The following is a 26,571-nucleotide window of genomic DNA, read 5'->3' as shown; positions in this document are numbered from 1 at the left end:
TTTATCCAATTTATCCGAAGAAAATGAAAATACTAATCTGAAAAGACTTATGCACCCTCGTGTTCTCTGCAGCATTACTTACACTAGCCAAGATATGGAAAAAACCTAAGTGTCCATCGATGGATGAATGGATAAAGAAGATGTAGAGAGTGTGCATGTGTGTGTGTGTGTGTGTGTGTGTGGTGTGTGTGTGTGTGTGTATGTACACCATGGAATACTATTCCAGCGACAAAAAAGAATGAAATCTTGCCATTTGCAACAACATGGATGGACCGTGAGGGCATTATGCTAAGTGAAACATTTATCCAAGTGCTGACACTTTCTATCAGTTGACAGAAAGCTATAAAGTATATTAGGGAACAATTCAAATCCTATAGAAAAAAAAATCTATAAACAAGAAAAATATTTTAACAATCTTGAGACCAAAATTTAATACACTTGCCTATGTTAAAATCAAAATGGTCCTAAGTCCTAATCACAAAGAAAATTTTAGTAAAGTAAGAAAAACCAAACAAGCAAAATAAACCAACTATGCCACAATTAAGAAGACTGCAGCAGAAGGAGAGCAAGATGGCTTGAGAATCAAAGTAGTTGCCTTTCCTATCCCTTTGCAACACTGAAGATTTTTTGTAGTTGATACCAGCTGGCCTGTGCCAGGTGAGCAGGGCATTTAGGCAGTGAAGAGCTATGTTGGTGTGCTTATGAGGCAAAAACACTAATAAGCCATAGAAGGGTATGTGTTCTGAACAAGCAGAGGACACAATGTTTCAATTACAGGCTATGAGCCTATCAGAATTTTGGTTCTGCCATTACTGGCTATAAGACCTTGGCCAAATTACTTTACCTCCCTTCAGTTTCCTCTTCTGTAAAGAGCTGTTATGAGGATTATATAAGACAAAATGAGCAAAACACTTAGCACAGTACTGGCACATACTAGGTGCTATATAAATGGCGGCTAACATTTGAAAAGAGTTGGCAAAACAAGTACACGTATTATTCACGGGAGTGTAAAGTAATACAGTCTTTTAGGAAGGCATATTATAAGTGTACACTTGCGTCCTTTTGTCTGTGCAAGTGATGAACACGTGCATGTAACATTAAAGGTGGCACCTACAAAATAGAAATGGTGGAAAATAATTTTTACAAGGCAAGATAAAAAAAAACTTATAAGTTTTAGCCCTCCATAGCACCTCCTACATATGCAAGGTACTAACGCCCTGAGGATCCAATTCAAAGTTTTAAAATCAACCACAAACAAAAATTGGCAGATACACACATCTAGCTAATTCTCCAAAAAGTACAGCTTCATCAGTAAAGGATTTTTCTTGCATCTACAAATGTTTCACCAATTCTGTTAGCATTTCTTAAAATTCACCTGGCCAGGCCAATGTCCATTTTCAGACATTGAAAAGGGCCAAAGAGCACATAGTGGTTACCCACACCTTCCCTTTAGTGTGCTCTCTAGTAGAAAGTAAAGCAGCATTTATTTCACTGGCCAATGAGGAAAAAAAATGCAAAGAAATAAAATTCTGTATGTACGAACATACTCATCACTTATAATTGCCTGATGACCCTTAAAAAATTTTATTTGCCAGTAGTTGCTCTGAAGAATTAAAAGCTCTGAGGGGCCGGCCTGGTGGCTTAGCAGTTAAGTGCGCGTGCTCTGCTACTGGCGGCCCAGGGTTCGGATCCCAGGAGCGCACCGACGCATCGCTTCTCTGGCCATGCTGAGGCCGCGTCCCACATACAGCAACTAGAAGGATGTGCAACTATGACATACAACTATCCACTGGGGCTTTGGGGAAGGAAAAAAAGGAGGAGAATTGGCAATAGATGTTAGCTCAGAGCCAGTCTTCCTCAAGAGCAAAAAGAGGAGGATTAGCACGGATGCTAGCTCAGGGCTGATCTCTCTCACAAAAAAAAAAGAAAAGAAAAAAAAGCTCTGAGGGTTTTTTTGTTGTGTTTTTTTCTCACTTTTCACATCATCATGGAATTTACATCACTAAATCCCTAGTTCATCACCTATTAATTCTGGAAAATCCACCATTTTAGTAAGTGAAATACGGTGAGACTGAAACAGATGAGTAGACAAAAAGCAGTCAATGCTTCCTTGATGTTCATTTCATTTCTGGAAGCAGTTAGGTTTTACTATCATATCAGGTTTTATTGAACACTAAATCTATTTTTTTCTATTAGTCTATTTAGAGAGAATTACATATTCATCAACTCAATAACAAAATAGCCAACGAATTAAAAAGAAATGACCAACTATTTAATGTTTCCCATTGAGGCATTAGAATAATAATGAATAAATAAGTAAATTACCTTTAGTGGGCCCTTTATGTGGTCATCTTGAACTTCAACTGTTGAGGAATCATGCCTAAATGTTACCTAGAGATTATAAATTTAATTAGCCACACACACAAAAAAATCAAGCAACACAAGCTCATAAATGCACGAATTCGTTTTTATTATAGGTAGTCTAAAACTAACAGCTGCCTAGTTTACACAAGATCTCAATCCCTAACTAGATTTACTGAAAAATTTATTTTTTAAATCAGACAACTTCCCAGACTAAATTAGTTGATGTTTCACGTATCACACTTCATTCAATGCTATTAGTTATTAGTTTATTTGTATAATTTCTTTTCCTAAAAAATGAGGAAAAAAGAGGTGGAGATCTTAGGCTATCAGGTACTATATCACTCTGTGCAGGCCTAACTTAATAATAAGCAGTAGCAACAAACATTTACTGAGAGCTAAGCATCAGGCTCAAGCATCAAACATATAATCTTCACAATAACCTTATTAGATAGGTATGATTATTCCCATTTTATTGATAAGAAAACCAAGGAACAGAAAGTATAAGAAACTGGTCCAAGATGACAGAACTGGTACATGGGGAAGCTGATACTCAAACTCAGGCAGTCTAGCTCCAGAACTTTACTGTACTCTCTATATTAGTATAGAAATCAGAAAACCAAAAACCAGATGTGAGCAGAGTAAGTTAAAATAAAGGTTCAATTAGTTGGTGAAAAACAAGATAGTTTCCAGTATTCAGTACAAAAAAGTTGTTTTCCCTATACAAAGCAAACTTGAACCATTAACGTGGTCTTATCAAATGTGTGTGGTAATCAACTTAGGTAACAGGCTCACAAACCAGCTATGAAGGGACATGTCCGGTACTCGCAGCATCCCAGGCATTTCTGTCTTACACAAAAGCCCTATCACACTTTATTTAAATTATGTGTTTAAGTATCTGTGTCATTCATTTAGACTGTAAGCCACTTAAAGATGGAGACCAGGACTTAACTACTACAGTTTCAATACCTAACATAGTGCTTAGCACATAGCAAATGCTCAATAAATGAAAATTGATGGGGAAAAAGTATATCAACAAATTGCTGAAAATTTTATTAACTTTGAATCATAGAATATACTACCATATCTGTTGAGAAAATCATTAACTTTGAATTATAAACAGATTTTTAGAGCAGCCAAAAAAATTAACAGTAAGTTTTAGATATCTATTATTTATAAGGCACAAGGTATTGGTACTCTGTGCTAGCAACACAGAGAAACTAAAAGTTTTCTTCCTTTTATTAACAGAGAGAAACGGCTGGACTGCTACATGTCATTTAGCTGGTTCATTCATTACAGAGACACCCAGCTAAGACTGCAAAGTCAGGGCCAGCTTGTGCTCTGTAGACCAAAGCATGGGTCCTGGAGTAACAATGCTCCTGTCCAAAGGGAACACTTTTTTCTAACTGGCACAAAAGTGGTTATCTGTATGCCAAGCTCTGCTAAGGAGGCTCTCCACCAGGAGGGAGGGCTTTTGTCTAATTCACACTAAGGTGTTACATGTGCTAGCAGTAGCCCTGTCTGGAAGAGTGAGAAAGCTGATAAAAAGCTTTCTCTTCATCTCTAAGATAGTAGTGGCAAAACAACGAGTGCTCAGGGAACACCAGTGTGTGAAGTCAGAACAGGAAATGCCACTGTAAGAGCACTGTAAGAGTATTCACATAATCAAATCACAAAAGAATTCATAGGCAACAAGCATGTGAAAACTGAAGGTAGAGTGGGGCCACAAGTAGCATCCTACAGGCTTACAGTTACTTTAAAGGCCTTATCACAGTAGTTCTTAAGTAGTAGTGCAAATTAGAATCACCCAGGAAGCTTTTTCCAACACATTCATGAATAAGGAAGAAACCTATGCATATAAGAAACCTATGCATGGAAAAAGCTCCAGAAGAGCCTCTGATACTCTCCACTGGAAGTACAACACCTCTATGGCCTGTTTGGTGATATTCAAACCAAAGTTTTACAAGGTATTTGCTAATCTGGATTATAAATCCCCAAGGACAGAGATCAGATCATTCTCAGATCCCTATCTTCCTTCCCACGGAACAGAGTACCCTGCACAGTTTGCCACTCAATAAATAATTGACAAATGAATAAATAACTACCTTCAAATATTTCACTTGTCCCATATTTTTCAACACTGATAATGTACTAAAATGTAAACAATTACATTTCTTTTTCTGCATTATCTGAGACAAAACAAAAGTATTTCAGGAAGATTTTTCAAGAAAGGTAGAGGATAAAAAACTAGATCTACTGTATTTCATTGTTATCTAAGACACCATCAATTGCAAATCACATCTCAATTTCATTGTTAAAATGGGGGGGAGCTGTCTTAAAACTGATAAACTATAGTAATTCCCATTCTGCCATTAATTTGCTATAATGGCCTTGGAGACATCACTAACCCTTTACGAGCCTCATTTTTCTTACAATAAAATTAAGGAATTAAACCACATGACTTCTAAGGTCCTTTCCAGCTCTAAAAGGCTAACAATGCAAACAATACCAAGTCTATGGTGAAATGGCATTCAAAATACCAACTGTGATAATCTAATTTCATTCCAATTGGAATACTTTAAAATCACAAATAATGCTTTGTTTTTGGGTATTTTTACAACCATTACTTCTAGAAACTAAACTCATGTTGCAGAAAAAAATTCTTAAATACACTCACCAAATAAAAGTTTAAATATCAAATACTGAACATATAATTTATAAAATCTACATATACTGTACCTTGACTTTGACAAGTCTTTTTGCTGTCTTGATCTTGGCTTCACAAAAGGCTCCTCTGTATTTAGCACTCACATCGGTGCCTACTGTCAAATAAGGAGGCTCATCAAGGGCCTAAAAATGCAAAGAAATATAATTAGATTTAAACTCTTTCTTTTTTTTCAATTCTTTCCCTCAATCAGACCCCAGAATGGCAGATCTAATCCTGTTATAGGCATAAAAGTTGTAATATAGTTGAATGCACTTGTTAAGAAGAACAATCTATAAAATACTCTAACTTAAAAAATAAGTAAAATATGTATCATAAAGCCTATCTAAATGTACTAAATGTACATCATATAAAATATAAAGGCATCTTTTTTCTCTATATAGAGTACATATGGTCCATGATATGAATTAACTCAATCACAAGTATATCATTCCATCCACTGCTCCATCACCCATTCATTCAAATATTTACTTACTAAGAGAAGTCAGATCCTTAAAGCTCAAAGGCTGAGAAAATTTCTTTCAATATTTAGGCTATATCTTGGCAGCCACCCAAATTCAGAATAGCTTTGTTATATCCCTATCTAGACAATTCCAAGGTAGAACAGCATAAAAGGTGGGAGGGGATTACATATATTCAAACTACTGGTGAAAACTCTATAAAGAAATCCAAACGGGGAAGTCTCAAATAAAAATTAGCCAAAATGTCTCAAATGTTTTGCCATGAGTTCACTGTTTATTTACCCTTCTATGTTAAATAATATTTTAAATTTCCTCACTTGTGATTTAGTTTTTAATAGCCCTAATCTAGCTGTTCTGATTTTTTACAATCAGGGATATTTTTGCATAGAATCTACATTTCTAAGGAGTTCTGCTTACACGAATCAAATCCAAAGTCAAAGACAGATTATGTAATAAGTAGCTTTTCCCAAAGTGTTTTACAAGAAATACTAACATCCCAAGATGCTTCACCAAAAGGAAATGGAGGAGAGAGTTTGGGAAAATCAGTTTACTGAATGAATTCCCACTCTGCCTCATCATTTCCCAATCTATTCGTCCAAAGAACCTTTTTTTCCTATTAACATCTATTAACATCCTGTGGAAATTCCATAGAACATAAGGTGGAAAATGTTGTTATACAGCAATGAACCATGAAAATATCAATTTCATTTGGATCTTAACATAAATTCACCCTTAATGGTTGTGGCTAATACACATAGGAGTGATCTATCTCAAGAAAAAAAAAAAAAAAAGATATTCTAATGTAATAACAAAAGTGCCCATAATTACATCAACTAATTTTAATAACTTTTTTAAAGGCAGGGAGGTATCACATAAACCAAGACAAGGGTGCTACAACTAAAAATATGAAGCCAACCTCCTTAATGGCCATTTGCCTTTCATTCTATGTCTTTCACGAAAAGTATAAAAAAATAACTCAAAACATATCAAGACTATGATTTTTAAAATCTACTTAGGAAAATGCCTATATTTCAATTCAGTTATGCCATAACACAAGTGTATCTTCATAGAAAGGTAATCATTTCTGCATTGCTACTTTTTAAATTTGTTGATATCATTAACTACAACTTGATAACTTTGCACTACTCTTACACCTAAAGTTAACAAATGCATTTCTACTTGACCTACCTGCCTTAGCCCTCTTAAAATACCATTTTCCTTGGTTAAAATTTTGGTTAAATTCCAAACAAGCTGGTGGCTTTATCTTAGCAAGAATATGAAAGGGAGTCACAGGACTTCACCCAGAAATTTTAAGAAATTTTCAAAAAGACACCAATTCACTTTGTGGCTCAATTAGTATTGTGTGTTAATCCTAGAAAAACCCAAATGGTGGGGCAGTCTTCATGACCACAGGCTCACTGGTCTCCACAACTTGTAACCTCTCCACATTAACACATCTTGCTTTATTATCCATTAAAATTTTAATTCCATAAACAAACAGTATAGTTAAAATAAATGAAAACTGATGAAGAACCAGAAATTGTGAAATGTAGAAGAAAACAGAAATCAACTAAAAGTTGCACATTTGTGCCTACTCAGGAACAAATAAGAAGTGATAATCTTTTAAAATATTTTTATTATAGAGAATTTTGAACAAAAAATGGAATAGAATAGTAATATTTTTACACTACTAGTATACAGAAACTCATTTATATATTCTTTTCATTAATATTCATATTAAACACTGGCAACATTCCAACTACAGCAAACTATTTTAAATATGTTTACCGAGCAGATTTATTCAACTTGAATTTGAGAGAGGAATTTTGCCCCCAAGCTAAGCCTGTCCCACATCCTTACCAACATGAAAATCCACACTGACAGAAAAGAGGAATAATTACCTCAAATATTGTGTGGACAAATTATTATTTTGAAGGGTAACGTTTTCCTTCCTTCAAGCTAGAACACATAAAAAGGAATTAGCAAGGCATATAAAGAAAATGTCTACTAGAAAAATATTTGCAAAGGGAAACAAGTCTAATAAAAACCTGCTAAAATTGAAATACACTGTTAGAGCAGTGTTAATTTGTTGAGAATAGAAAAAGCAAAAATCCATGTTCTGATCTTACTTCTGCCTCTTTTTTTTTTTTTTGCATCATCTTAGGTAAGTTACTTTTCTGCTCCTAAATTCTCATCATTAGATGAATATAATAATTTGAATTCTGTATACATTTGTTTAACAAGCCTACATCAAAGCATCAGGGTTACAAAAATGATCAGAATGGGATACTTTGAGACACATATCATCGAGGAGTGAAACCATGCTAACCAAAATATGAATGAGAATTTCTACAGAAAAACAAATGAAATCCATAACCTATATGGTCAGATCTGTATATGTAATTTTAGCAGAGCATAAATTATTACTCTATCATTAGCATAACATGAGGTAATAAAGCAGACTAACAGCACAAGCTTTCAAAGCAGAAAGACAAGGTCCTAATCCCAGCTTTCTTCCTTACACTAACTGGATGAGCTTTTGTAGGCTACTGCACTTCTTTCAGCTTCAGTATCCACATCAGGAAAATAGGGTCAATATTAGAAAGCATTCAGTTATGACTGCCTGAAGTATTTAACTATTAACAATCACTATTAATATTATGAAACACTCAATGTGGGCAAACAAGTCATTAAACCAATGTAAATTCAGATTTGGTACCCCCTCCTTTTAAATGATTGCTCATCATAAGCAAATGTAAATTGAAAGTTAAACCACTTTCCTCGCTTTTTCAACTAACGTCAATACTCCTCAGAATATATTTTCAGTACTAAATCTAATGAGAAAGTAACAGGGTATTTGGTAATATGTATGTCTTTAAAACGTTATACTTTTTCTACTTCTAGAAATGCAGAAATAAAGATATATACGTATATTATACATATAGAAAAAACATACATAATAAAGATAGGAACATTAACCTATGGGAAAGGGAGTGGAATGGAGGAGTATGTATGTGAAAATATTTTATTCAAAGGAAGTCTTCCTGTTTTTTAAAAAAAAAAAAAGGTTCCTTTTTTGTTTCTTTGTTTTTTACAATTGGCATGTATTTGCTTTTTAAAACGCCTACAAGGAACATTTCAAAGATATACAAAAGAAGATAAAAATGTATAAGAAATCCCCCAAATACTCATAATCTGGCTCCCATAATTACCAACTCAAACAATTTTGTCTCATCTATTCCCCTACCCATTCCTCCCAAACCCTGACTATTATGAAGGAAACTCCAGATATTATATCAATTCATCAGAACAATAAAAAGTATTATAATCTGTACCGAGTGGGATTATGGGTTATTTTGAATTTTCTTATTAATACTTTTCTGTATTCTCCACTGTATTTGGAATGACTATATTAATGAGAGTCAGTATAATACAGTAATTAAGAGCACAGGCTCTTGAATTAGATGTTTAGGTTCATATCTACCACTTAGTAGCTAGGTGACCTTGGGCTAGAACCTCTGTGCCTCAGGACATAATAATACTGACTATCTCACAGGGATAAGGATTGAAATGCTACAAGTAAAGGGCTCAGAGCAGGGCCCAGCATACAGTGCCAAATAAAGGCTGTTACTATTACTTAATCATCTGGGGGAAAATTGTGAGTTAAAAAATATTTTAAGTCCTATACAAAAGAGATCCCACATAAATAGAGCAGGTGCCAATAAAATTGTGTGTATATGTATATACACTTATATACATATACACACATATATATACACGTATATATACACACACATACATATATATATGGGGAGGTGCTTAAACATTATCCCCCTTATTCTAAAGTAACACATTGAATTCTAGTAGCAAGAGAGGTTAAGTGTTGGTAGGGATGTTCTATAAGAAAGTGTACCACAGGGGCGGCCCCGTGGCTTAGCAGTTAAGTGCATGCGCTCCGCTACTGGTGGCCTGCGTTCGGATACCGGGTGCGCACCGACGCACCGCTTCTCCGGCCATGCTGAGGCCGCGTCCCACATACAGCAACTAGAAGGACGTGCAACTATGACATACAACTATCTACTGGGGCTTTGGGGAAAAAGAGGGGGATTGGCAATAGATGTTAGCTCAGACCCGGTCTTCCTCAGCAAAAAGAGGAGGATTAGCACGGATGTTAGCTCAGGGCTGATCTTCCTCACAAAAAAAAAAAAAAAGAAAGTGTACCACAACCCTTTAGTGTGGCAGAAAGACAACCAAGAATATAAACCTATTCTGAGGCTACTGTACTTTGGTCCAACATAGAGATATTCAAAGAATTATGCCAGCAGGTTAACTAAGACTCCTTTGACCAACACCAACTCTGTTAAGTATTCATGTACACACCCAGAAAAAAACTCTAACCTCTTTTTGCTCTGCTTCTCTGATTTTGGTCAACAATATGGACCATCTCAGAGGATAAAATAAAATGTTTTTATGTAGCACCTCCATGCCAAAAAGGAAATTAAACTACTAAATTATCATCCCTTTGTTTAGCAAACACAACAGTTTTCTAGTTGTCAAGGAAACAGCTACCTCACAGTTATCTAGCATTGCTTAAACAATTATTTTTCTAGTCAATCTACCAAATGCCCTAACTGGCACCTAAAAACCACTGAATTCCATGGGAACACTAAAAAGCATAAGCGATTTTTAAACTAGCTATTGGTGGATAACAATCCTTCAACAAGCCAAAATGCCAGGGAAACATTCATAAGTGCCCAAATGAATCAACAGTAATCTCTAATGTGCCTTTGGCTGCAAGTACACCAAATATATGAAAAAAATTTTAGAAAGAAAATAGTTGAATCAATTCTCCAAATGGCTGACTAATGTCGACACTGCCTAGGAAATATTCAGTTACTCAAGATCTATTTTTAAAAAAGCAAAACACGCTAGATGACATTTTATTGAGGTAGTTTCTTAAAAAGAGTAAGCATGCAAACTGGTTACTAAGGCAGTGCCAATGCAGCCAGGAGAATCAGAAAATAAGAGTATTAAATTTGATGCTAAAATCCTCAGTAAATAAATGTATGTAAACACACAGTATGACAATAAATCTATGAAAAAAACCTTTTTGTATATGACAATCTCAAAGAGGCATTAAAACAATAATAGAGATAATTCCAACAGACGAATGAATGAAAAATATTCACACCTATATACCAAACGGTCTATCATTTAAAAACAGCTTAAAATTAAAATGTACAATTTGGGGGACATACCAAAAAAAGAGTACTCTGAGGAAATAAAACTGTGCAATCTAACTCTAAAATCTCCGCTGGGGCCATTTCCTCTTCCTTTTCATGTGGTACTAAAGACATGAGGTAGTGAGGGGTAAGGGTTGGGGAGGCACAGGAGGTAAGGGACAGATGCTGAGTATACAAGGCAGTGAAGAGGAGATTAGGGGAGCCACATGAAAGCACAGGCAGACATTGTGGCTGAGGACATGGTGGCAGCTGAGTTAGAGACAGAGGAAAAGAGAAGCATGGTGGGAAAATCTGTTACACTGACCAAATAAGTGAACTGATGGATCAAATAAGTAAATATACTGAGGGTAGTGGGGCCATGTTTCTCACTGCCAAAGAAATTTAAAAGTAAGGAAGGGGAAAGGCTATAAAGAAGTCTAAGGTATTGAACTAGAATTAGAAATATGAATTTATGGTTGTATTTTATATATGTACATATATATGTAAATGAACCAGTATAGATGTATATGTGTATATGCATATATATTTGTGTGTCTGTGTGTGCACATATATATATATCCACGTATTTTCCTAACTCTGTCCACCAAGAAGGCCTAAGAGCAACTCACAGCATAGTAACAAAAAGCATACCAATAACCTGTATCTTGATTTCTAAAGCCCAACCTACATTACAAGGAACCAGGAATCCTTGGAGAAATGGCTGATTTCAAAGTTGGGCAGGGACAGTACAAGAAGAATCTGAAACATCTTGTGCCAGAAAGTAAGGAAATGCTCAATGAATGATGAGGACATTTCAAAGGGACACAGAAGCCACCTTGAGGGGGATCCTACTGGTCAAATGCAGGAAACTTTGAGCATCAAAATTACAACCCATTCAATACAACTTGTGGCATCCATGAGTCCATATTGATGAATGAATGAATAAATGATGAATAAATAAATAAATGCAGAAAAGAGAAAGCTCTTCCTTATAGTAAGATGTTAATAAATGTAGCAGGAATGATGGAAATAGAGAATCATCTTCTGGCAACCACCATAAAGGCTGTCAACAGATGCTAAACTGATGAGTGCAGGTTTGACAAAGAACAGGATATTGGCATAATCCTGGAACACTACTCAGTTATTAGTGGTGGAACGATGTGACGTACTGAGAACAAAAGAGCATCCTTTCTGTGGTATACCTGCCAAGAATGACTTTGATAACGAGAAAAATTAGATAGACCCAAGTTGAAGTTATCCAACAGAATGTAAGGTCTGTATTCCTTAAAATGCTAAAGAACATGAAATATAGGAAAAACTAGGAAACAGTTTTAGATTGAAGTAGTCTGAAGAGACATGATAACCAAATGCAGCATGTACTCCTGGATAGAGCATGAACCAGAAAGGAAAAAGAGACATTATTAGAAGAGTTTGAGAAATTTGAAAGGAGTCTGTCAATAGGACGGTAGTATTATACCAATGCTGATATTCTGACTTAGAGAGTTGAATGCAGGGCAGGTAAAAGAATGTCCTTTTTTTAAACTATTATTATTATTACTATTATATTTTGGTGAGGAAGACTGGCCCTGAGCTAACATCTGTTGCCAATTTTCCTCTTTTTGCTTGAGGAAGATTGTCCCTGAGCTAAGACCTGTGCCAATCTTCCTCTATTTTGTCTGTGGGATGACGCCACAACTTGGCTTGATGAGTGATGAGTAGGTCCGTGCCCAGGATCCAAACCCACGAACCCCGGGGCCGCTGAAGCAGAGGCCACTACACCACCAGGCCAGCCCCAGGAGTGTCCTTTTTGTTGGGAATTACACACTGGAGTATTTAGAAGTGACAGAACATCAAGCCTGTAGCTTGTTCTCAAAAAAGTTTAATGATAATGACAATGGGTACATATATATGTGTATATATATAGATTATATGACTTCTTTGTACCATAAATTTGAAATTCTTTTTTTTTTTAATTTTTATTTATTTATTTTTCCCCCAAAGCCCCAGTATATGGTTGTATGTCATAGCTGCACATCCTTCTAGTTGCTGTACGGGGGACACGGCCTCAGCATGGCCGGAGAAGCAGTGCGTCGGTGCACCCCCGGATCTGAACCCGGGCCACCAGTAGCGGAGCACGCACACTCAATCGCTAAGCCACGGGGCCGGCCCTGAAATTCTTTGAAAATAAATGATTTCTTAAAGCAGTATATATTTATTGGGCATTTGCATATCTTTTTCTAGGAATTGCTCATTTATGTCTTTCTGAGGTACTCATTTTCTTTTTTACTGAATTGTAAAAGTTGTTGCATATTAAAAAAAAATCAACCCTTCTCCTCAAACACAAAAATCTTCTCTGCATGCTATCTATATTTCCCAAAATCCTTCCTAAAATTTAAGTTATTTTAGAGGATGGAGCCACAAATTACTTATAAAATAAATTTTAGACCCACATCTATTAACCAGAGAGATACCTGCATATTCACAGATATTAACAGAGGGGTATCTGTATATTCCTGGAAATTTAAATAACTCAAATAGACATTCTAACCAAAATGTTCATCTTCAACAAAGAGGTAAGAGAGAAATACACTGGGAAGGACATTTACTAAGTGCCTACTGTATTTAAGACATTATTCTACCCGCCAAAAAAAGCAAAAGCACTTTCCTCATATAACACAAAGGCAGCCAATTTATTTTGCCCTCAGAATAGGTTAATCTTACTTGTTATCTTACTAGCCAAGTTGAAACCTTATTCAAATGCAAATGAATGTGCTTTAGAGTAACATCACTCTCAGAACATATTATAATTATTTATAATATTTAAACTTGAACGATCTGGAAATTAGAGGAAGCTAGTGGTGCAGCCAGTTCAAAAATTAGAATTACTGGGGCCAGCCCTGTGGCGCAGTGGTTCAAGTTCGGCACACTCTGTTTTGGTGGCCTGGGTTCATGGGTTAGGATCAGCATGGACCTACACCACTTGTCAGCCATGCTGGTGGCGACCCACGTATAAAATAGAGGAAGACTGGCACAGATGTTAGCTCATGGCTCATCTTCCTTAAGCAAAAATAGAGGAAGATTGGCAACAGACGTTAGCTCTGGGCGAATCTTCCTCATCAAAAAAAAAAATTTTTTTAATAAAATTAGAATTACAAAGAGAAATTATAAACTGGCATTGTTATGGTTTATATCTATCTGGGCATGTTAGTAATATCTACTGGCATGAATTAGAAGGCAATAAGTAGAACATTTTGAAATGTCACAAGATAAGTCACTAAGGATGCATCTAGAGAACATCTTCTAAGAGTTTGCTTGACTACCAAAAAAAAAAATAATAATAATCCTTAAAAATCCCCATGAACCAAGTTTTTTGTTTTAGATGACTTGAAAATAAACAGTATTACATTTTTGTTTTATTACTAATAAAAATAACAGTAGAAAACTAAGGGGAAAAAAATCAGATTAGCAGAAATGTCTTTCTTCTCAGAGATGACTGTTAGAATACCATTCCAGACATTTTCCCCGGGCAAAATAACCAACCAGATAGATTGAGGACACACAGTTTGATCAACTACTCTTACTTCATTGTAAATTTTTATTTTTTCACTTAATAAAGCCTGCATGTTCTTCCACACCTTAAATGTGATTCTATAAACTGACTGCTAATTGCGACATAGTCTTACCTGTGCTGCATCAGCCTTTGTGTACCTATTTCTTCATGATTGCAGAAAGAGGAAGATAGAAGGAGGGAAAAAATTAGAAAAGGAGGATCGGTGAAACACAGAATGACAAGAAGGTAGGAGTAAAGACAGCTGGCTGGTAGAGAGCAGAAGCAGCGAGAATAATGGGGAAGCAAATCTTGTGGACTTGGCGTTTGGGTCTTGGTTCACTAGCTCTCCTGATGCAAGCCGTCTCTTTGTTACCTGATTTCAGAGTGGTGGTTGTCTACTTGAACTGCTCAATGTACAGATTAAGACCTGGGCAAATCTGAAAATTCTACAGCTTTGCAACAAGAGAGATTGCTATTCATGTACTGAGTTAACTTGCTGTCTTGGGGTAGGTCACCTCACCACTTTGATCTTTGGTCTCCTATCTGTAGACTGGAGATTCATCTTGTAGGGTGCTTGTAAGTTTTAAATTAAATTAAGCAGCATACTTAGAGTCTTAGGAGACTGACAGATCCTGGGTAATCACTCAGCAAATATAAGATTAAATATGAAATTGCTATTTTTATAGATCAAAAAAGGTCAAATATTGGCAATTTTATACGGTTCAACCTAATATTGATTTTCTCCTTTTCTGTTAAGCAGCTGGGAAACCACAGACCAAAAGTCCAGACACCTAACAGTACAGTCCTATTCCACACGCAATCAGCTCAGACCCTGCACCTGCTCTATTGCCCATGAGCAAGACCAGCTTTGCACTACTAATCAATCAGGGGCCCACAAGACTTCAACTACATATATTTCCTCCTATTGCCAGATGATTGGGTCTCTCACTGAGGTCTGGGTCCTGGGCAGCCTACACTGGACCCATTATACCACTAACAGAGCAACGGCTATTTTTTCTCACTTGATGGAGGCTGTCTGGCCCACCAACCAAGTTTTTATCCTGTTTTACATCCTCAAGAATATGACCTTGAAAATGCCATCAAAAGGAAACAGTAATCTTGAATGGCTTGAAAATCTATCCATTACTTGTCTAGAAACCAAAAGAAATCAACCCACATAGTATATGATAAACATTCTAGGTCATAGAAATCATTCTAATTTCAGAGCACTAACATATTAACCCCTTTGGTAACCAATGCTACAATACTCATTGCTATACTCTATACTGGCTTTGCTTGTCCCAAATGGATACAAACATTTTGTAAAGGTGAACGTTTCACACTGTAATGATTTGTATCTGTTTTCTCTCCTAGATGGAGCAACTTAAGGCAGAAAGTGTCGTCTTCATCTTTGGATGCCCTGATCCCAGAATTGCAGCTATATATAGGTACATATACAGTCATGTGTCGCTTAATGAGGCGAGGATACATTCTGAGAAATGAGTCGTTACGCAATTTCACTGTTGTGTGAACACCAGAGTGTACTGATGGAGAACAAAATTTGCCACTGCAAAATGTGTCCCTTTACCATGAGGATTATTTTAGGCTGATTATTATTTTTTTTTTTTGTGAGGAGGACAGCCCTGAGCTAACATCTGCCAATCCTCCTCTTTTTTTTTTTTTTTTTTTGCTGAGGAAGACGGCCCTGGGCTAACATCGGTGCCCATCTTCCTCCACTTTATATGGGACGCCACCACAGCATGGCTTACCAAGCAGTGCGTCGGTGCGCGCCCGGGATCCGAACCAGCGAACCCCGGGCCGCCGCAGCGGAGCGCGCGCACCTAACCGCTTGCACCACCGGGCCAGCCCCCTAGGCTGATTATTTTTAAGAAGCAAAAGACTCAGAAGGATTTTCTTGTCACTTCGCCCTTAACTGCCTAAAAGAATTCAGATTAAAAAAACCTGTCTCACGGTGCCAGTCCGGTGGCATAGCAGTTAAGTTCACGCACTCCGCTTCAGTGGCCCAGGGTTCGCAGGTTCGGATCCCAGGCGCCAACCAATGCACTGCTTGTCAAGCCATGCTGTGGCGGTGTCCCATATAAAGTAGAGGAAGATGGACATGGATGTTAGCCCAGGGCCAATCTTCCTCAGTAAGAAAAGATGATTGGCAACGGATGTTAGCTCAGGGCTAATCTTCCTCACAAAAATAAATAAATAAAACTGTCTCAGGAAGTGAGCTATCACCTTAGCATAACATGAACTAGGTGGCAGGGAGGAACCTGGAAAAGCCTGTTTGTTGTCCTCCCCTGTTCTGTTTCTGTGTGGCCAAACACTTGTTTTCCAAACATTTGCTCCTTTTCATCTACCTGTGAATTGCCTTCCTTACCTTTGAAGTCCCTGACTCGTGCCACTCCCAACACCTTCTTTTGTCTTTAGCTGAGGATGGTATTTAATGTGAGGGCTTCAGCCACTTTCGCGAGTTAGTTTTCCTGGGTGTCTCCCATGTATATGTGTTATTAAACTTTTGTTTTTCTCCTGTTAATCTGTCTCATGTCAATTTAATTCTTAGACCAGCCAGAAGAAACTAGAAAGGTAGAGGAAAATTTCTTCCTCCCCTAGAGTACTTACACAAACCTAGATGGTATAGCATGCTACACACCTAGGCTATAATGGTACCAATCTTATGGGACTACCACTGCATATGCAGTCATTGTTGACCAAAACATCATTATGCAGTGCATGACTGTATACATACACACACTTTTTTTTTGAACCAAAGAAGTTAGACATTAGTTAAGCCCTGCTAAATGAGATTTCTCTACAGTAAAAAAAATTTATATTTCAAAACCACATTATGTTGGGAGGCATCTTATACTGAGAAGTCAAAAGCAAAAGCTCTAGAATCAGAGTACCGGGGTTCAAACTCCAGGTATGTAACTTACTAGCTACATGACCTTTGGGATGTGTTATTTAACTTTTCTAAGCCTAGCTTCACATTTGAAAAGTGGGGTTGATAACAGTAATATAATAAATATATAATATATATTCATATATAATATAAATGTATTATATAATATAAATAAAATATGCAATATAGTTGTGACCTGTTACACATAAAATTATGTTATGTGCTGATAAATCTAAAACGTGTTTATAACTTATCAGATGACCAAATTTTTACAATAAAAAAAGTTCACATAGTTTTATAAAGAATAAGTTGCTAATGTGACAAGAATCAGTTACTAGATTATTTCACTTAACAAACAGATATGTTCTGGCAATATGCTTTGCCAACAAGAAGTTGATTAGATTGGTAGCCAGCCACTTGATCCAAACTAGGCCAACCAGGTTCTCTCTCCTAGGAATTTAAAGTTGAAATGCTAATCAATTTGTTGGCAGAGTAGAGTGATATAGCCTGTGGTAGCTATTTTCTGGTATATGTAGGGAGAAGCAGAGAAAACTGGTCTGCAAAGAGAGAATAAGAAAAATAAAGAAAAAGAAAAGAACAAAGATGTGCAGAGAAAAAAGAGACACGTAAGAGACTGTGTCCTCTGAGAGAACAGCTAGCCTTAGTTCCTGCTAGCTTTCCAACTCCCAAGATAAATCCCTCTTCAGAGTTTCTGCTCTCGAGTACTTTATATCCTTAAAATAAATTCTCTTTTCAGCTTTTTATAATCTGAGCTGATTTCTATTACATGTAATCAAAATAGTCTTAATTAAAACCCATCAGAAATTTATCAAAGTAGAAATAATATAAACTGTAAGTGCAATTCTATAAATATTTATTGAGCATCAATAATGTCCTGGGATATTTAGCACTTAGATCACATCTATACAAACACTAAACCAATTCCAGTTTAAAATTTTAAGCTAAATTGTCACACTATACAAGATCAATAAGGAATAATGAAATATGAACATACAAAGCAAAAAATCAGATTTTTTAAAAAGCTATTGAAGGATATCAGATCACTATTATAGCAATAGTAGCATTAGAAAATAGTAGTAAGATACAACCTCTGGCTCCCAACTTTTAAAAATCAACTTGTAAGCCTTTACTAGATAGGTCTAGCCCTACAATCTTATCAATTTATTAAAAATATATTAATACTTTAAAAACAACAATGGTTTCTACCTTCAACGGACTCTTCTACTTTTCCCCTCATATTTTTCAAAACTTAGAAATCTCTTACCAAATCAGAAGAAAAAAATAGAGCATTAACCAGGAATAAAGCAAGAATAGTAACTGCTCAATAAATACTAAGTGAATGAATGAACAAATGTATCAATCAATCAAACCAAATCAAAACTGGAATGCCTACTATGTTCCTGGATAGATGCCCAGAATATATAAAAACTAAAACATTTTTCCTGGCTTCAAAAATTCATGATCTAGTTGGAGAGAATGAGCAAAAGACTAAATCAATATTTAAAGACAAAAGAATTTTTTTCCCTATTTGTTTTAATTAATTTATTTATTTTTATATTTCACACATAAGTGATACCAAACAGTATTTGCCTTCCTCTATTGGTTTATTTTACTTAGCATAATGCCCTCCAGGTTCAGCTATGTTGTCAAAAGGAATTTTTTAAAAAGAAGTCTTCAAGGTCTGTGACACTGAGAAGACTAACTGGACACATTTAATATTGTATATTCCAGCTAGATTGTTTCGGATTGGGGCAGGGGGCTACCAAAGCCTTCAAATTAAAATCTCAATAACTCAAAAGTAATTTGACCCACAATTTTGAAACACAGTACTGAAAATAAGATTTCAACCAAGATTCCAAAAAAATAAGCTCCTAGTCTATTATTAATCTACTAACTACTCTTTTCTCACTGAATATTTACTGAATAATTTATCTAAATCCTGGTTAGGGGCTGGCCCTGTGGTGTGGCGGTTAAGTGTGTGCTCGGTTAAGTGTGTGCTCCGCTGCTGGCGGCCCGGGTTTGGATCCCGGGCGAGCACCGACACACCGCTTGTCAGGCCATGCTGTGGCAGCATCACATATAAAGTGGAGAAAGACAGGCACAGATGTCAGCTCAGGGCCAGTCTTCCTCACCAAAAAGAGAGGAGGACTGGCACGGATGTTAGCTCAGGGCTGATTTTCCTCACAAAAAAAATTAAAATAAAAATAATTAAAAAAAAAAATCCTGGTTAACTACAGTATATATATTTCATTATAATACAAAGCTAAATAAATACTTGGAACTGCTCTAGGAAAACTAATTTTGAAGAATGATATCACTTACAATAATACACGGTCCTTGCTTCCTATGCAGTCTCAATTTGTATTAAAACTATCACTAAAACTGGAAAGAACTTTCTGATACATCTCATCAAAAGAATTCTCTTTTTATTTTATAGGTTATTAGTCTACAACACAAGATAAACAGTACTATTAAAGACAATATAAGTGAGATTTTTTTAAGGCCTTATTTTCTTGTGTGCATATTTTAGGGTGGTTTTTTTCCCCTATTTTGTTGTTGTTTTGTTTGGGGGTGATTTCTTTTGTTTGCTTTGGTTTGTTCTTTTTTACCCTCATCACCATCCCAGCATCTTTAAAGTGTTTAATGGTGGCACCAATTAGCTTTTACTTGGCCATTCTACTATACTACATCACACTAAATGGAGATTCTGTTTGTTGCTAAGGATATCTATTCACTTAGGACCAAGAGAAACAATTTTAGGACAAGTGTAGGGAAACATACTTAGGTCAAAACCCTATCTCCTGACTCTCCATACGTACCTAGTCTTACTGCTAGATCACAAGGGTGATCTTCTGGGTCACCAGAAATTACTGTTACATCAGAGCCAATTCTCAATAGTTAACCCCCACACCCCCATTTTAAGAATTGAGTATTTCCCTTTACCCACTGCACAAGTTATTTCAAGTACATGAACACAAGGTATCATTAGTGAAGGCAGGTAGGAAGGGTCACACTATATACAGGGATCTATAACAGGCCCTCCAGAGTACTCGATCTTGCCTTCTTTCAATGGGCTCTGAGAACTAAACAGACTCAATCTCAAGGCATTTTATTTTATTTTATTTTTTTAATTTTTATTTATTTATTTTCCCCCAAAGCCCCAGTAGGTAGTTGTACATCATAGTTTCACATCATTCTAGTTGCTGTACGTGGGACGCGGCCTCAGCATGGCCGGAGAAGCGGTGCATCGGAGAAGCGGTGCATCGGTGCGCGCCCGGGATCCGAACCCGGGCTGCCAGCAGCGGAGCGCGTGCACTCAACCGCTAAGCCACGGGGCCGGCCCACAAGGCATTTTAACATCAGATTAGCTTACATCAGATTGTTCATCATCAGACCTGGACTTTTAAGAAATTATACCAATCAAATGAATTATTAGGTTGCTTACCAACTAAGGATCCCACGTGTATCAGAACATTTTCAGAATTTCATTATCAAACCTGCCCTGCCACCTTTTGTGATCACCATGCCCATCTTGCCACGAGCTAAACTCTGCCTCCTTGGGATTCTCTGACCCAACTAAGGTCATGAAAAATATTTCGATGGCATCCCCTTCTATAAGCATTCCCAGATGGAAAGAAAAGCCAATAAAGCCCTTAAATTCTAGCACTTCCCTTGCTAATCCATTTTCCCCCAAGAAAATGCTGAAAAGAGAATCTACTGGACTGAGATTACCCAGGTGAGATGATAAATTCCAAGTGGTGTGGAGGGGATTCACTGAGCACACAAAAAATACAGAATCTTTTATTTATTTATCTTAAAAATACATAAGTAAGCTTTTCTAATAAATATTTCTTATGCTGATCTACGTAAGCCAAGCGTCCTGTGAACATATACATCCTGAGGGAAAAGTGGCAGCTGCATAATACACAGGGGTTGACAGTGTTGCCTTCAAATTTTCCTTCACTTTCAGCATATTGTGTTAGGTATGCCCAATATGCAAATTTTGCAGATTACATGAGTCTGTGGATTATATCATAAACTAGAAAACAGGTTCCTCAAAATGTACTCCCAGGACCAACAGCATCAGCATCACCTGGGAACTTGTTAGAAACACAAATTCTCAGTCCCCACTCCAGACATTCTGAATTAGAAACTGTGGGGGAAGGAATTAGCAATCTGTGTTTTAACAAGCCCTCTAGGGAACTCTGCTGCACCCCACAGTTTGAGAGCCAATGTCCTAGAGGTTATTTCTCTAGATCATCACTGGGAACTTGTGATAGATACACTCAGCAACCAACAGAATCTCTATTTGCCTTCCTGACCCACGGAGTATGAGGTATTATGATGGGAATGGTCAAAGTGAAAGCCATTTGGGGAATCATGGCTACCATTAAAGACTTGAAAGATGTCAGGATGGTGATAATGAAAAAAAATATTGAACATAGCGAATGAAATAAGGTAATAAAAGCAGGCTTATTTCAAATAATGTAATATAAAAAATGGCTTTAAAAGATTCTAGCAAAGAAATCAGAAACTGAGCTAAAACTATCAATGCAAAAAGCAAAAATTTTAAAAACTGAAAGCTAATAATTCTCTTCAGAAAAGAGTTAACACAGCAGGTCTGACTGCTTTTTTTGGCCTGCTTGCAAGGCTGGCTCTTGGATGGCATCTGGGAACTTATGGGAACCTGGATTTCAAAAAGGTTCCCACAATTAACTGATAAGAGTGGCTGCCTGTGCCTAAACTGTATGTACAAACAATATGGTTTATGCTAAACACCTGCTTTCATTCTCAGAGTTGGGAATTTGGGTATGTGCCAAGCATGGGGTGCCTATGTGACTAGCCCCCAATAAAAACCCTGGGTGCTGAGTCTCTAACAAGCTTTCCTGTTGGCAACATTTCAGATATGCTGACAAAATTCACTGCTAGGGGAATTAAGTGCATCCTGTGTGACTCTACCGAGAGAAGACTCTGGAAGCTTGCACCTGGTTTCCCCCAGACCTCACCCCAAGCATCTTTTCCTTTGGCTGATTATGCTCTGCATCACTTTATAATAAATCACAGCCTAAGGGTGACTATACATGGAGTTTTGTGAGTTCCCTCAGCAAATTATCAAACCTGAGGGTGGTCTTGAGGACTCCCAATACATTCTCTTACCTCTATTATGAGCTCTTTGACAGTCACATAACAGGGTTAAAAACACTGACAATACCATCAAATCTGACATGTTTGTATTATTCTTATTTGACTTATTAATAAAACAAAACATTGTAAAATTATTTTATTTCAATTTTCTTATTCTTTTTAGCATATCTAGTAAGCCTACTTTGAATCACATGCTCAGTCCTTGGCCAGTGAAGGGTGAGGCACCTACACTGACAGTCCATTAAGGGAAACTGGCGTGCTAGTACCAAAAGAAGGGGGAATACATGCTGTGCCGGCCCAAATAAGAGATGACCACTAAAATCAGGCTATGTGGCAAACAGAAAATTTACTTCAAGGACATTGGGGAAGTGCCTCAAAGAAGAAGAGATTCATGATCTCCCACAGTTCAAACTAAGTTGCAAAGAGTCCTGAGTAACTTCTAACTGTTAGTTTATAGTTTATATGTTCTTAAGACATAAAAACAGAAAACACAAAGTGGTTTCAAATGTGAGCCCCAAATAAAAAGTCACAGACTCCACAGATTGCAAGTGATGACTTGCCATCAGGCTGCTTCTCACCAGGGCAACTCTATACTATAGCATGCTTCAAGGTGAGCAGGAATTATTTATTGAACAATGGTTACCAAATCTAATGAGGCTGGGTAATACTTAATAAAAATCTATTCTTTATACCATATAAAAGACCAAAGAGAAATGCTAGAAATATTGGAGATATTTAAATGAAAAGAAATTAATATATTACTAATCATATTACATATCAATATTATCAATAATGGAATAATTTGCAGGCACAAAATGGTCCTTAAAACTTTCCTATTTGGGGTAAAATATTAGCCTAGGGATATATATCATGATTCAGGAGAAGGAGGATCTAGTATGAAATAAAGACAAACACTGAAATACTACAATTTAGTGGCATATTTGAAGGGATTAAAATCATCAAAAACACAATCACTACGTAAAGCATAATGGTGCCTAATAATGGCCTCTAGTGGGTCCTAGTTAATCCAGTATTTACTTGGTCTGCCGTTAACACTGTGATATTGTGTAAAAACTGTTTACAGCCCTGACTTGGCTTACTTACATCCTCAACAGTCGAAGCTTTTACGTGGTCTGGTGAAACCCAAGATCTTACTTCAGCACTGCATTGATTTTATCCCTTACTGCTGCCTCTAACTTATAGACAGTAATATTCTGCTCTAGATTACTTCACAGGATATAATCAGCTAAAGGCAATCTTCCGTTTTGTAGACTTTGGGATAACAGTATGTAAATTTAGTCAATGCAAAAATTAGTTTCATGGGTGTGTCAGATTTTGGAAGCACAAGTAGGTAAACCAAGGTACTGTATACAACAGATGAAGACTACTCATATATATGGTAATAGTCTGGAAGCTATAAAAGTATTTCTGTAGGTCTCTGAAGACACTGCAAATTAAAGACAGATTTTTCAGTGACTCTCTCTATACATATATGCAATAAAGCTTGTGTTTTCAACAGACACAAAAAAGTTTAAGAATTCCTACTGCAGTTATGGTTTTTCATAAAGGTTATCTAATTAAAATGGGAGAAAAGGAGAAAACAAGAATATTTTGAAGCAAGTTAATGAGATTTAACCAGACATGGAAATATTTATTACCTTAGATATTATAACAAAATAATAAATCTGACACCACATCTTTCAAAGCACATTCATTTCTATCAAAAAAAAAAAAAAAAACACCTCCCTAGGTAAACAGGAAAAGTACTTTTACCCACTGGTATAAAAAAAGCAAACAGAGGAAGAACTTGAAGTGATTTTAAGAACACAACTAATTAGGAGGCAAGAACCCAGATTTCTACTCAGCGTTACTCCACACTGCCTATCGGGTAGTAACAACTTATCATCCTTTAAAAATTTATCTAAAACTAATGTATAAATTAAACTGATCTACCCACTCAGGAGGCAATGTTAACAAATGTTAAAAAGAAAAATTATCATTACAAACTATGTTAAAAAAAAATAAATATATATAGGTAAAGACCTGAAAGGATATACTAAAATGTTAATAGTAGTTATCTCTGTAATGTTTGAATTATGAGTGATCTTTTTCTTCTCTAATTTTCTAGATGTCCTATATTCTCTATGAGTTTTCTATAATAACCAGAAACTGTTTAAATCAAATATTTTATTAAAAAATTATTATTAAATATTAGTACTTAATACTTACTTAAAGGCAGTCAATTATGAGATTTCTTGACAAGACACTTTTCTTTTATTTAAGTTATTTTATTGGGGTCATACTGGCTTACAACATTGTGTAAATTTCAGGTGTACATCTAGAATATACTTTTCTTTTTAAAAAAAGTTAACTTAGACTCCCTATAAAGGAAATGAAATCCATCCTATATTTTAAATGAATCTCCATTAATTCTGCTCTCCAAATATATAGTAAAATTATCTTAAGATGCAATGTGATAAATTGATCAGACAGAGAAATTTAATTACATTTATTTCACTGGCTTTCATCTGTTTATAATTATATGACAAGTGTTATCTTTAAAAATATAATGTGACTATGGCTTATTATTTCAACTAAAAATTAAGTGATTTAACTCTAAATGATATGCATTTTCACCTCAACTTGGTTTTTATTTTAACTTTGCAAAAATTTCACTATTTTCTACATAATTGCCCCATTATCACTTCCATGATTATCAAAAGGAATTAATTATACTTCTTCCACAGAGATGAAAATACTATATTTGGTTAACCACAGAATACAACATATCATCTTACTACTATATTTACTCTATCTTATACCTCATATTTAAGTGGACTTAAAGTTTATCAATAGTACAGTCACTATCATCAAGAAAAGAGTAAATTGTGGCCAGCCCTGCAGCCTAGTGGTTAAGTTCAGTGCCCTCCGCTTCAGCAGCCCAGGTTCGGTTCCCGGGTGCGGACCTACACCATCTGTGCATGGCCATGCTGTGGCGGCAACCCACGCGCAAAATAGAAGAAGATTGGCATAGATGTTGGCTCAGGGTGAATCTTCCTCAAGCAAAAAGAGGATGATGGCAACAGATGTTAGCTCAGAGCAAATCTTCCTCAGCATAAAAAAAAAAAAAAAAAGAGCAAATTAAGTTTAAACCAACCGTTTAAACAACATGAAATACTAAGACATTTTATTAGACATCCCTTGAAAAATTTTAAGGATTGATGTCAGAAAAGGTGAAAATTGTAGTTAGCATCTATAAGTAACTTACTTTTCCCAAAGGTTCCAGAAAACCTATGTTTTACTGCATCCTCGAGTAATATAACCATCCAAAAATTACCAAAAAATGCAAACCTTCTATTAACTATAATCAGCTGTATAGTGGTCAAATGGCTATTAACATATATAGATCCTAATTTCATAAACATACTTTGTGGGCTAAAAATATTCTGAGTTTTATTTTAATACAGAAAAGCTAAACTTAAAAGCACTTTAGCTTTTTTCAGACTTTAAAAAGTTTATGTTAATATTAATGGCTGACATTTGTGCTTACTACATGCGCAGCCCTGTGCTAAGCATTTTACAGTAACTCATTTAGTCTACTCATGAGGTATGTACTATTACTATGCATAGGGCATGAAATCCTAAGTAACATCTATGATACCAAAATGTTTCCACAGTCTCAATGAGGACAGTGTAAAAGAAGGTACAAGTAAATAGAGGAATAAATAAATTGATAAAGGAATGCAATTCTTAATGACAGTCTGACCTTTTGTCTAATTCACAAACTTTCAGCCCCAATCTCGTGAATATGGTGAACTAAATGATCACTTCTTCAGCAAGCACTAGGCATGAATTTTGATGCACCATTTCTGTGGTTCTGGAATCTTGACTTATTGATTTTTTTTATTGTGTAAAGTGTTATCTTTTAAAGAAATTATTAGTTTCCTCTTTCAGCCAAGATGGAGTAACAAAGCAACTGGATTCATTATCTAGCCTGAAATGAAAAAATAAAATACTTTAAACAATGGTTTTCAAGTCACTGGACATCAAAGAAGAACAGAGATGCCTAAAAGACAGAAAACAAATGAGGTGAGCCCTATAATTGTCCCAGTTTACTGCCCTGCGAGTTATCAGGGCATGGCAAAGGGAACTGAGACAAAGGTCATAAGACTTCCTGC

The 26,571-nt window shown here is 36.1% G+C and overlaps 1 protein-coding gene across 4 annotated transcripts in view; it reads right to left on the bottom strand.

Annotated features, from left to right (window-relative positions):
- ARID4B (AT-rich interaction domain 4B) overlaps positions 1–26,571 on the bottom strand; it is a 153,719-nt gene that overhangs the window by 89,338 nt on the left and 37,810 nt on the right. For all 4 annotated transcript variants that reach the window (XR_009220430.1, XM_058542994.1, XM_058542996.1 and 1 more), the window contains exons 3-4: positions 5,101–5,211; positions 2,326–2,391 (exon numbers count right to left, since the gene is read on the bottom strand). Coding sequence is in view for 3 of the 4 variants with exons in the window: in XM_058542994.1 (XP_058398977.1) it covers positions 2,326–2,391; positions 5,101–5,211 (177 nt within the window). In the remaining variant the exon portion in view is untranslated. The remainder of the gene's footprint in view (positions 1–2,325; positions 2,392–5,100; positions 5,212–26,571) is intronic.

This window comes from Diceros bicornis, chromosome 6 (genome assembly GCF_020826845.1).
Source record: "Diceros bicornis minor isolate mBicDic1 chromosome 6, mDicBic1.mat.cur, whole genome shotgun sequence".
Lineage (NCBI taxonomy): Eukaryota > Metazoa > Chordata > Mammalia > Perissodactyla > Rhinocerotidae > Diceros > Diceros bicornis.
Note: the sequence above shows the minus strand (reverse complement) of the source record. Positions and strands in the feature narration are given on the sequence as shown.